We start from the raw sequence: 13,719 nt of genomic DNA on the forward strand, positions 1-13,719 counted from the left end.
CCATCTTTCATCCGTTTTTCATCCATTTACATCCATTTTTTATCTGTTCCATTTTTTTTTTCGAAAGAAAAATAGGATTTTCTTCCGTTCAAAAAAACGGATGTTAACGGATACGGACATTAACGGATGTAAACAGATGATCATCCGTTTACACCCGCAAGTCCATAGAAATACATGGGTGTCCGTTTTTCATCCATAAACAGGTGAAAAACGGACATACGAACGCCCGTGTGAAAGGGGCCTAAGGGCTTGTTCACACGTATGGCAGACATAGCTGCTGCTTTGAGGAGCAATACGCGGTGGATCGTTTTTCAAAGGATATTTGACAGGCGATATGTCGCCTCCTCGCCACCTGTTTAAACCCCCAAAATGGTGAATCACTGCACCTAGCGCGGTTGCAGCGTGGCCCCATTCACTTTAATGGGTCGTGTTCAGCAGTGGTACCACCTGCTGAATGCAACATTCCATTAAATGTTTGCACATCGCCAGTGGCATCCCGAGGCAGGTGAGGGGGGTGCGGTCCGCACTGGGTGACACCGACCAAACACGATGACACCGGACCCGCTCCACAAAAAGGTAAGTTGTAAAGCAAGCCGACGATCGACCGGGGATCGTCGGCTTTCTTTACAACTTACCTTTTCTTGGAGCCGGTCCGGTGTCACCCCGTATAGGTTGCATGCAGACGATCCTGCGGGGTGACACCGGTGTATTGGCAAGATGTGTCTCCCATGTAGCTATGTCCCCCTGAAGCAACTGCGCATGTCCCGGTTTCAGCACGATCAATTGATGATAGAACTACTGCTATCATCGATCGATCGTGCCTGAAACCAGGACATGCGCAGTTGCTTCAGGGGGACATAGGTACATGGGAGACACATCTTGCCGATACACCGGTGTCACCCCGCAGGATCGTCTGCATGCAACCTATACGGGGTGACACCGGACCCAAGAAATGGTAAGTTGTAAAGAAAGCCGACGATCCCCGCAGGATGGTTCAGATCTGCGGATTGAGCATAATGGATCGGAGTCCAATCCATTATGCTCCCCTATCTGCAGATCCGATCCATTCTGCGGGGATCATCGGAGGGGGTGTTACCAAGTGTTACCACACCGGGTGACACCAACCCTAGGGACGCCTCTGCACATCGCCACAAATACACTGTAAAGGAGTATGTGGCGGGCTCAGACCAAGAGTGTTTCGCTCCGCCCCACAGAGCTTAACCGCTTCCCCGCCTCCCCATAGTAGAACTACTGCTACAGGGCAGCAGGGCTGCGCAAAAATCACGTGTATATACGTGATTTGCATTTCCAGGTAGGGGGCCCTACCCGTGCCGCCATTGGCGGCCACAGATGACAATCACCGGGTCCCGGCTGTAGGTTCCCCGCCGGCACCCAGCGATTGCTGAGGAACATTGACAAGGGAGAGACCTGTGTGGAAACAGCACAGGTCTCTCTCCTGCCAGCAAGGATGTGCTGTTGTGTACTTCTCTGCACAACACAGAAATACACAGCAGCATGTTTCCCAAGTAAAATACACACAGCACATTATGTAAACCAGCACACAGTTAACCCTTTGATCGCCCGTCATGTTAACCCCTTCCTGCCCAGCGCCATTACTACAGTGTCAGTACTTTTTATTAGTACTGATCACTGTATTGGTGTCACTGGGGATGTCAGTGACAGTCAGTTCCTCCCCCCAGTGTCAGAATGCCTCCCACAGTCCCGCTATAAGTCACTGATCGCCACCATTACTAGTATAAAAAATAAATAAATAAAAATCCATTATCTATACCGCCATTTGTAAACGCTATAACTTTCATGTAAACCATTAAGTTACACGTATTGGGATTTTTTCTAGCAAAGACGCGGCGCAGAATATGTTTTGGCCTAATTTTATGACGAAATTAGATTTTTTCATTTTTTTTACTGGACATCTTTAATAGCAAAAAGTCTAAAATATATATATATTTTTTTCAAAATTGTCGGTCTTTTTTTCTAACGCAAAAAAAAGTTTAAGACACAAAAAAATAAAAAACGTACAGGCGATCAAATACTACCGAAAGAAAGCTCTATTCATGGGAAAAAAAGGTCACAAATTTCATTTGGGTGCAGCGTTGCATGGAGGCGTAATTGTCAGTTAAATTAACGCATCGCTGCATCGGAAAAAAATGGTCTGCACAGGAAGGGGGGTAGATCCTCTGGAGGGCAAGTGGTTAAACAGGACAAATAGAGAGGGTGACTAATGGGGAAGGGGTGGGGTTACAGACAGCAATAAAAACCTGACAGGGGTTCTAATTCCTCTCCATTAAACTAAAAAAAAAAAAAAAAGTTTTTCTTTCAGTTGTACTATAAGGGCTTGTTCACACATATGGCAGACATAGCTGCTCCTCTGAAGAGCAATACGTGGTGGATCGCTTTTCAAAGGACATTTGACAGGCGATACGTCGCCTCCTCACCTGTTTAAACCCTCAAAATGGTGAACCACTGCCCAAGGCGCAGGCACAGACGTGGTTGCAGTGTGGCCCTATTCACTTTAATGGGTCGTATTCAGCAGTGGAACCACCTGCTGAATGCAATGTGCCATTTAACTTTTGCAGCAGCTGCACTGCTTTGCCCTGGTAGGCCATCTGGGGAGCAGTAAAACCGTGGCCCGACCTCGTGCTTTTACTGCCCCCTTGCCACTTACGTGGACAAGCCCTAAAAGTCCTCGAGCGTAAAATATCGAACGTTTTCCCATGCCCAGAAGTGGCAATTGCCAGGCTCAGCCGTCAATACAAGTGAATGGCTGTACTTGAGTCGATGCCGATCAGCTTCCACATCAGCTTTAACCCATGCATGCACAGACAGCCCATTTCCCCAAACATGCCACTTCTGCGTTTGGAGAAATACGCCGGATGCAAGTGCCTCAGTGATTGTGGACACAGAAACGATCGGCACTTATACTTGTACAGTCATCCACGTATATTGGTGGCTGTGCGGCTTTCCGTGGATTTTGCGCTTGAGGACATTTAAGCTATTAAATGTCCATGCCCATGAGGCCTTACTCTCACCTCCATTTGGTGTAATGGAGAAAAATGTCCTCAAGCCGCACATCGCTGCAAATCAACTGTAACAGAGTATGTGGTGGGCTCAGACCAAGCACCACCCCCAACGTGTTTCGCCCTGCCCCTCAGAGCCTAATCATGAATAAGCCCCTGAGGGGTGGAGCGTAACGCTTCGGGGACGTGGCTTCGTCAGAGCCCAGGCTGAGACTTCCACGTACTAGGATCCTTTGGAGGCTGAGCGGCACCCATACTTGCACATCAGTTCCTGATTCTGGTGACAACTTTAGAATTTTGGATTTGCCACCACTTCCCGTCTTGGTGGCAATAGTGGTGGCAAATAGAGGGGTTGGATCTTCCCCAGCAAGGACAAAGACAGCAATACCCCTCCCCCACTCCATCTAAAACTAAAAAGAAAATAATTTTGAACAATTTACAGGGAGTCTAACATGTACGGACCTTCTTGTTCTTCTCAGCTCCTGATTCTCACCCACTCACCCCAAACATAAAACACAGCATGAAGGGGCTCAGAGAAGGTGGCGGAGAAGGTGTGCAAGTGTCTGATCGAACCCCGAACTTCATAGAAGGACAACTGCCCAGCCTCGTAATCTAAATAAATTCTGAAACTCTGGCAGGAAATACAATACGGTATCTGACTGACCTCACTGCAATGTATCACCGAATACTCATTATTGAATTTGCACAAACCCCAGGATTTGGGATTGTTTCCGATATAGGACTGCACCCCCTTCCGGTCAATACTGGGGTAACACACCCCAATCATCCAGTCCCCCGACTCATTGGTCTCCACCTCCCAGTAATGTCGCCCAGAGGTGAAGCTCCTGCTGCTTATGACTTGGCAATACTGGAACCTCTCCGGCGTCTCGGGGCGATACTGGTTAATCTCTGACCAGGAGACCGTTTTTAGATCCCCCGATATAGTCACATAATTGCCGGCAGTATTCAGATCGAGCAATATATCCAAAGACTCCGAGACGTAGATCCCTCTCTTTATGCCAGTCATTATGTCGGCTAAACCCGCATGTAAAGTCACTGAGATCAGACCCTCATCCAGATCGTCAGACTCGTAGATCCTTTTATAGTCTCGCTCTCTGGCTTCGTCATCTCCATCTTGAGGATCACAAAGGTCTTCCCTCCAAATTTCTCTTCCCTGTAGGACGGTGACTGGATCGGTCATGTTACACAGCTCTTCAATGTGGTGCATCTTTCTGGACAGCTCATCCTTCTTTACTTCCAGTTGCTGGATCAGATCAGAAACCGACAGCGAAACGTGCTCTTCCCAGCTTGAGATCTCGTTGAGGACCCTCTTTTCCAGGAGGTCCAACTGTTCCCGAACGTCCCTGAAAAGGACCGAGACTCTCTTTGTCACACTGGAGGCCTTTTCCTGCACTTCCATCCTGCGCTTTTGCAGGTTCCTGACCTTCTTTTCGGCCCTCTTTTTCTTGGAGGTGAGCTTCTCCAGGAAGTATCTCAACTTCTCCGTCTTCTTCTCAAAGGCCACGTTCAGAGGTTCCACCATGTGTCCTCTGTGTTCTCCAAAGGCAATGCAAGACACGCAGACGCAGACGGCATCTTTAGAGCAGTAATACTCCAGGATCTTCCGGTGGATGGAGCACTTTCTGTTCTCCAGAGACATGTTGGGATCAGACAGGACGTGCTCCAGCGACTTGCTGTGGACTTTCAGATGGTCATCACACAGAAAAGCTTCACAAAGCAGACAGGATTTGACAGCAGGAACCGGGGAATGAATGCAGTAAGTACAGAAGATGTCAGGGACCAGATACTGGGGTGGCGGGGTGATAAAACAGTCATCGGTGGAGCCCAGATCTCTGTTCTCCTGCTGCACGGGCCTCTCGTGAAACCTTTTTCTGCATCTGGGGCAGGTGTAACCCCCAGACCCTTCCTGCATATCCAGCTCATGGCTTATACAGACCCGGCAGAAGTTGTGTCCACATCTCAGCGTTACGGGATCTGTGTAAACGTTCAGACAGATGGAACAGTTCAGCTCCTCTTTAAAGTCCACAGGTTCCATTATCGGGAAAAAGAAAAAAAAAATCAGGAAGTGTCTTTTGATCTTCCACAAAATTCAGTTCCACGTGCTACATTTGCTCAACGCAGCACGGGGAGACGAGGTTTGTCTACGTTTCCGTTTCAGATGAAACCCGTTTTGAAATACTAATAAAAAAAAAAAAAAACACAGCCTTGTTTTCCTCCGCAGTTGCAAGCCACAGAAAGGAAGACAGAGCCGTACCTATTTTTCTTTCTCCGTCTCTCTCTGAGCGGAACACCAGACTGTCAACTGTGTTAAAAATCAGGCTGTTGCCAGCTGAGTGAGACATCTTGTGGAGAAACAGGAGATGACTTGCAGATTTGTAGGTGAATGCGATAGTAAACGCTCCGCGTTCGCTCAGGTTTTGTGAGCGATTTAGCAGCTGTTTTAACCACTTCAAGTCCGGACCGACTGACAACTCCTGGGGCCCCCGGGCAATAGCGGATCATGGAGCCCCTGTATCCTTGCCCAAACTCAAAAAAGCCTATGAAAAAGGTACCAGGGGCATATCATGGGGCCCCCTACTGACCCCGGGCCCTTGGGCAGTGCCTGAGTTTTCAAGTGGTCAGTCCGCCCCTGATATATACTGTACATGGATGTGCATTGGTGTGGATTCTGTGTGATTTGAATGGATGGCTCAAATTGCACTGCACACAAATCGCATGTGATTTGCACAGGTGGTTCGGTTCCCATGTGAATCCCATGTGATGTGCTGCACCGCATCAGTGTGAACCATGGCTCAATGGTAAACAGGACAAAAAGAGAGGGTGAATCTCCATAAGGGAACACAGACAGCAAAAAAAAAAACTGACAGGGGTTCTAATCCCCCTCCACGCCATCCAAAACTTAAAAAAAATGCCTTTACTTATACTTTAGTCAATTATGGAGAATGCAGTTTTTTTGTCTTTTAAACTTTGCATATGTTCCAGTTAAAGCTGGAGCCATGGCCGCTTCCCCAGGTTTCCTGTTTCAGAGTGGCTCCTTCCTCTTGTAGAATCCTGCGGAGTCACGCTTGTATGCAGGGACTGGAGTTGTGTCTCCTTACACTGTGTGCATCAATAGAAACACACAGCCCCTCAGCCTAGGATGACAAGGCGCTCCCCTGCTTCTCTCTCCTCCACCCCCCTCCCTTTTCCCTCTATTTAAATGTGTATTCTTCATTGGAAAAGTGCCTTCTTCTGCTCAGTCTTCTCTAAACCTCCAAATTCCATTTTTTGTTTGCTGCTGCCATCCAGCTTCCTGTTACAGGGACGGTCCCACTGTATGTGGGAACATAGCCACCCTCTCTTGCTCACTTTCAGATGGACCATGGGGTTTATAGTCTGCAGGCAGCACTGCACATGACCGCAACGTACGTGCACTGCGTATTCCAAACAAACAAGTGAGAGGGAAAAGGAGAGGACTGGAGCACATGGAGGAGCTTACAAGAAGGTAGAAAAACTGTTAGAAATGATTTAATGAAAAATAGATTACAGGGCCAGTAAGTAGTAGATGTGTACAGATTATATTTGGGGAATAAGGATTCTGTTTAGCATAACTCTAACTTGTGAAGAATGAAAGTTCGGGGAAGCAGCACTGAGAGATCAGCAGTTAGCATGTAAGAGGGGCTTTGCAATTAGCTTATGTTGCCCCACTCCTGTCCTTTCTGGAATTCCGTCCCTCCTGCTGAAGCCAACCCCTCTGCCATATTGTACACCCCCCATGCCATAGGCCTCCACACAACATTCCTGGCCATTTACCTTAAAACCTCAAGGAAGGAATGTCCACACGTGAACAGAATTGATGCACTTTTACTGGTGGTACTGGTGAGAATGGCATAACAGTCACATCACATCAACATAAATTCTGGAGTCACTTGACATTACATAGTCAATCATATTTAGTGGACGGTCCACTGCTGTCACACGTGGAAGCATTTGCAGCACTTTAAGCAGCCAACTCCATCTAACAGTGTCTCCTCCCACCTGGGGTCATTAGTACTCACAGGATTGGTTCTCTGTAGGCACCTCCTCCATCAGTATACATCCCCCAGGACCCTCCAGGAGAAAAGCCTCACTCGGGGAACTCTGGGCCTGGCCTAAGAGGCCTTTTGCAACCTGCCCTAGATCCTACCTTTTATATGGGTCAGGAAGTCTAAAGCAAGCTCTCTTGGGTGCAGATCTACTCTTCCCCAGCCTCCTGCCCTGTACAATGTCTCCATGTGCTGGTTACATCTCTGCTAGTGTGGGGTGCTTGATTCCCATGCCCCAACTGTACTAGGGCTCCTTCCAACCTGGCTTATAACTAGATCCTGACTCACACATGACATCACAGAACGAGGACTCTAACTAAAAGGGGCCTAGCACCTGATTACACTGTCTGCTGTAACCACACACTATTCTGGCACAGAGCCACCTAATGGCAGACTAGCTAACTGCACCTGCCTGCAAGCAGAAATGAAAGCTATAAACTGCAGGTCCCAAGATGCCAAGTGTGACTGTGTATGTATGTAAAAAAGGGAGATATTCTGGCGCTCAGATGTTTAGGTATCCAATAAGCATCAAAAAATACTTTAGTGGTACTAGGTACACAGCAGTGACCATGAATAGATCATAAGTCTTATTAGAAGATAAAGGGTACCAGAATTTCACAGATATGGCTCCCTCTCGAAATTTAGTATTAATTATGGGAAATCAGAGATTCTACCAGTTACAATCCCACCGAACCTTACACATTCACTGAAGGCCAATTTACTCACATGCTGACTTACTTAGGTACCCAGATTTCTCCAGACCCAAAATTTTGTATTCGGAAAATTATGGGGTGCTATTACAAGGGATGGAGAGGGATCTGGGCATTTGATACGGCCCTCAGATGGTTGGGCCGAATTAATACTCTTAAAATGACGATCCTGCCAAAAATTTTGTATCTACTCTCGACGATCCCGATCCATCTCCCACCGATAATCTGTAGCCGTTTACGTCGGCTGTTCACAACTTTTATTTGGCAAGGGAAGAGATCTCTATTGGCGTTCTCGCTCCTCCGCAGGCGCAAGGAGGATGGGGCTTGGGAGTTCCAGATGTATCCTTTTACTACAAAGCTATGGCCCTTGTTCGTATTTTAAATTGGATGCATCATGCCACGGACAAAGTATGGGTCCCTTTCGAAAAGTGTATAGCTGGTAGAAATTTGGCTGAAGCCCCTTGGGTTCTTCACGCGCATCGAGGGTTATCCAGTTGGACAAGCCCGGTTATACTTAACACATTGAGGGTTTGGGATCAGGTTAATATATTGGGTGGCCTCTCCCTTCCGACTTTGCCCCTCGCTATGCTGGGAGGTTACCCTTGGTTTCTACCTGGTGAAGACGCATCTTTTTTAACGTATGAGGTGGAGAAGAGATTGTCAGATGTCTGACCTTGGCCCCATCCAGACGTCTACTGCCCCTAGATGGCCTGCGCAGGTCTTTTGGGTTGCTTCCTATGGATTTTTGGCATTATCGTCAGATACATGATTTCTTTCAGAGGTTGCTTCCTAAGGTGCGAACCCGGAACACGTTGACTTCCTTTGAGACTTTGTGTGTGAAGCTGGGGGACATTAGCTGGAGGACATTAATACTAAAGACCCTGCAACACAATGGAGCCACCTCAATAAGAGGTCATCTGTGGCAGGGATCTTTGGACTGGCTGCTGGAAGAAGAAAGGAAAGCTTTCAAAAAAATTGCAGCAGCAGACAAGGTAAGTGCCCAGGTAAGTGGTTATAATTGGTGTTAAAATATTACAGTTTAATAACACTTAAATACCCTCAGTCATGCAAAAAAAATAAAAAAATAAAGATTTATGCTTGTATTTGGATGGTTGAAGAACAGTTCACAAGTTAACATTTCCTTTGCTAACGGAACACTCTCTATTCCTCTAGTAAGTCAACCCTGATGTTTCAGAATAGAGACATAAGTGATTAAAAAGAAAAGTTTTGGAAAAAATTAATCCATGTAATAAAAAAGTACAATAAAGCTGTAAAAACTCAGCTAAACCCAAAGAACATGTTTTTGGAAGAGAAATACTGCAGAGTCATCATCTTATGGACTATTGCCAGGGACATTACTAGACCTCCACACCTTATTTCTGAACATCAAGAGCCAACAGGAGCCGTCAACACCCTGCCAAGCCTTATCTTGGAGAAGACATCTACTTCTTTTTTTTAATTATTCTTATTCTTCTATCTTTTATTACATTTTTCCAATACAAAAAAGAACATCTAATACACACAAAAAAGAAGCAAGAAATAAACAGAACTTCACCAGTACATACATTCCATTTGCATTGTCTTATACCCTGCGCAGGGGTACAGATCGATAAGTAAACAGATAGTAAAAAACAGGCGGTGTGCATAACATTTTTTTTGAGCATTAAGATCAGTATAATGCCGCCCTGTGGCCGAGGTCACCGTGCGGCTTCCATGACCCAGGGATAAAGCCCAGGAGGACAAACAGTAGGCAATAACGACAATTCACTAGCGTTTCATTTAACAAGAGAGAGAGGACAGAGGAGTAAACCAAAGGAAAAGAGAAAAGAAATGGAAAAAGAAAGCAGGAACGTAGTAGAAAAAGAGAGAGCTAACCTTCTGCAGGTCTGGGTCACAGTTGGGAATTAGAGGGTCCCTAAGTCCAACGGGGATAGAGTAGGGAACTCATAAGTCCACCAAGGACGCCAGATTTTCAGGAATTTAACATGCTAGCCATCTTTTCGTGTAGATAATATTTCTTAACATTTGGCATACCCAAACCTCCATTCCTTTTTGCCCTACACAGTACCTCATACCTAATTCTTGATTTCTTGTTTGCCCAGATAAACTTAAGTATCATCTTCTTCTTCTTTATTATCCCAAAGAAAGATCCTGGTAGGTGTACAGGGAGCACGTGAAACTTATACAGGATTTCTGGCACTATCACCATCTTTACCAGATTTGTACGACCTATCCAGCAAGCTCCACCTTCTGATAGTCTCCCCAGCTCATCTTTTATTTCGTTTAAGAATGGAATATAATTTGCCTGGCACAGGCCTTTTATTGAAGGAGTCAATTTTATTCCCAGATAGCCTATTTCATTTTCTCCCAAAAGAAAATGGAAATTCCTTTTGTAGACTCAACTTCTCCACCTTTAGTATATTGATGTTTAAAATCTCTGACTTTGCAGGGTTTATTTTCAAATTTGATAGCTCGCCATATTGTTTTATAATCTCATTAAATTAGCCAAGGTTATTCTAGGATTTACAACATAGAACAGCATGTCGTCTGCGTATGCTGCCACCTTATGCTCCACCTCCCCTATCTTTATTCCTGCTATATCTACACACTTTCTTACCCTCGCCAGGACAGGTTCCAGGAATAAAATAAATATAAAGGAGAAAGAGGGCATAATTGTCTGGTTCCATTATCCATTTTAAAGAACTGAGAGAGGGATCCATTGACCTTAACCGCTGCTGACAGAGTGCTATGAAGCCCTTTTATCCACCTTAACGTTTTAGACCCTATTCCTAAGGCCTCTAGCGCATCGATCATGAAACCCCAGTTGACCCTGTCAAAAGCCTTTTTGTCTTGAATCGACAGGAATATTGTTGGCAGTTTCTCTTCCTTTTTTACCTTTTGTAGGAGGAGCAATGATTTCAGGCAATTATCCCTACCTTCTCTTCCAGGAATGAATCCTACTTGAATCCTCCTTCAGTCTGGTTGCTAATACCTTAGCGTACAATTTGGTGTCAATGTTTAATAAGGATATGGGCCTGTAACTGGAGCACTGTGTGCTATCTTTTCCTTCTTTAAGTATAATCGTTATATGTGCCTGCAATGACTCCTCCCTCATTTCCAGCCCCTCCCCAATTGCATTCATATAACCACACATTTTAGGGACGAGACGATCTCTAAATTTTTTTTAAATAACCCACAGTATATCCGTCCAGGCCAGGGCTCTTTCCTGCAGCCGTATCCTTTAGGTCCAGGTGATTTCCTCCAGGGTAATAGATCTCTCTAGGGCCTCTAATTTTTCTTCTGCTATTCTTGGCAACTCCACTTCATTTAAGTATTTCTGCCTGATTTTCATCTTTTCCTCCTCCGTTTCTTTTTGGTTGCTGGGGCTCACATCATACAGCCCGCTATAATATTTTTGGAACCTATTGGCAATTACAGTGGTGGTGTATACCATTTCTCTTTTATGATCTTTTACACACTCTTTATTTTCTACCGTAGATCCTCTTCCTGTTCCTCGAAGACATCTACTTCTGACCACCAATGTAAGAGGACTATTCTCCCACTGACCACCCAAGGAAGGGAACTCTTCTCTTACTGATCACCAAAGTAATGGGCCATTCCCCTACTAACCAACAATTTTTAGGCGATTCTTCTTCCCCCAATGTCAAATGGCCCTTCTTCCACTAACCATCAATGTAGGGGGCTTTTCTCTTATTGACCACCAATGTTAAAGGTTTTTCTACTTACTACCAGTGTAAAAGGGGACCATCTCCTAGTGACCACCAATGTAAGGGGATTCTTTTTTTTACTGATAACCAATGTAAGGGTACTCTTTCCTTACAGACCACCAATTGCAAAGGGACGTCTTCTACTGACCACCAATTTAAGGAGGCCTCTTGCTAAACAACAATCTAATGGAACTCTTCTCCTACTGACCACCATTGTTTGGTGCCCTGTCCTATGCCTGTTTGAGAAGCTCTTCTACAATTCCTGTCTGCTAAGTCAATGGAAGGGTGCAGGTGCCAGGAAGTGAGGACTTGAACTTGGGAACACTGGTGACAGCTAAGCAGAAACGCAGTAATGAGGACACCCCCCGACTTCCACCAGATCAGTAGAGAGCAGAGCCAGTTCACAAGTCAAGTTTGGTAACAACTGGGCAGGAAGTTACCAAATCATGAACAGGATCAAGGTCTGAGACAAGCAGAGGTTGGCAATGTGCAAGCAATGAGGTACAGAATTTGTAGGTAGAATCTTGGTCCAAGCTGAGGTTAGTAACACGGGTAGGCAGCAGAATAAACAGGCAGGTCATCCAGAGGCAGATCAGATGAAAGCCAGATCAATAGCAGGGTCCAGCAAGATTTAAAATCAAAGATAACAGAGATACAAGCTGAGAGGACATCCAGCAATGATCCTATGCAAGGCCCAGAATTAAATAGTCCATCAGATGCAAGTATCTGTGGTGGGCGTGGTTTTTGCATGCTGTTAGGTCCCCAAGCCCGAAAATGTGCACAGTTATATATATGAACATGAGCACACGCTTTGCAACTGGCTTTGCAGTGGGGTCATTGCTGGCAAGGCAGAAGACAGGGGTCACTGCTTGTAGGACAGAAGACGGATCACTGCTGGCAGGGCAGAGGACAGGGGTCACTGCTGGCAGGGCAGAAGACAGGGGTCACTGCTGGCAGGGCAGAAGATAGGGGTCACTGCTGGCAGGGCAGAAGACAGGGGTCACTGCTGGCAGGGCAGAGGACAGGGGTCACTGCTGGCAGGACAGAGGACAGGGGTCACTGCTGGCATAGCAGAGGACAGGGATCACTGCTGGTAGGGCAGAGGACAGGGGTCACTGCTGGCAGGGCAGAAGACAGGGGTCACTGCTGACAAGGAAGAGGACAGGGGTCACTGTTGGCAGGGCAGAGGACAGGGGTCACCGCTGGCAGGGCAGAGGATAGGGGTCACTGCTGGCATGGCAGAGAACAGGGATCACTGCTGGTAGGGCAGAGGACAGGGGTCACTGCTGGCACGGCAGAGGACAGGGGTCACTGCTGGCAGGGCAGAGGACAGGGGTCACTACTGGCAAGGCAGAGGACAGGGGTCATTGCTGGCAGGATAGAGGACAGGGATCACTGCTGGCAGAGTAGAGGACAGGGGTCACTGCTGACAGGGCAGAGGACAGGGGTCGCTGCTTGTAGGGCAGAGGACAGGGGTCGCTGCTGGTAGGGCAGAAGACAGGGGTCATTGCTAGCAGGGCATAACCCACCCCAGCACCCAGCTACATTCGGACATGTTACACATCCTACCAATGTAAGTGTGTGTGTGTGGGGGGGGGGGTGTGCCGGAAGGGGGAAATTTGCTGGATTAGGATAGTTGGGTGCGTCTACATATGGGGAGACTTGCAGGGACTGCAGATGAGGAAGCTGATGGTGACTGAATATTGGGAACTAGTACTGGATCATGGAGAGAGCAGCACATGTGGACACTGCGGATCGGCTGCCCTAATATATAATGTGCTGTTATGTTGTAATATCCTTTTATGTTGCCAGTTAAAATAAATAGTTTGAACAGCATAGAGGCCAAATATCAGTCCATTTTTTTATCCGATTCATTTGCGAGTTGATTCATCTATGGGCAGCTCAGAGGCTAAATGGTTAGCACTTCCGCCTGGCAGTACTGGGGTCATTGGTTTGAATTCCAACCACGGCACCACCTGCCCGAAGTTTGCATGTTCTCCTTGTGCCTGCGTGGGTCTCCTCCGGGTACTCTGGTTTCTTCCGACACTCCAAAGACATGCTAGGAGGTAAATTGGCTCCATGGCCCCTAAGGGGCTAAAATGTGCATGTACTGCAGAGATATACTGCATATGTTCTTTTTTTGTTTGCCCTGATGTAC

General features: G+C 46.6%; 1 protein-coding gene across 1 annotated transcript; it reads right to left on the bottom strand.

The window, feature by feature from the left end:
- Positions 1-892: 892 nt before the first annotated feature.
- LOC149452242 (E3 ubiquitin/ISG15 ligase TRIM25-like) lies at positions 893-5,337 on the bottom strand. The gene has a single exon (XM_089689627.1). The coding sequence runs from the start codon at positions 5,092-5,094 to the stop codon at positions 3,514-3,516; it is 1,581 nt and encodes a 526-aa protein (XP_089545753.1). The 5' UTR covers positions 5,095-5,337; the 3' UTR covers positions 893-3,513.
- Positions 5,338-13,719: the final 8,382 nt, after the last annotated feature.

Source organism: Staurois parvus, unplaced genomic scaffold (genome assembly GCF_062004578.1).
Source record: "Staurois parvus isolate SC_StPar_1 unplaced genomic scaffold, SC_StPar_1.0 ptg000487l, whole genome shotgun sequence".
NCBI lineage: Eukaryota > Metazoa > Chordata > Amphibia > Anura > Ranidae > Staurois > Staurois parvus.

Coding starts and splice junctions, on each gene's coding strand:
- LOC149452242 (XM_089689627.1), bottom strand. CDS start 5,094: ATGGAACCTGTGGACTTTAAAGAGGAGCTGAACTGTTCCATCTGTCTG.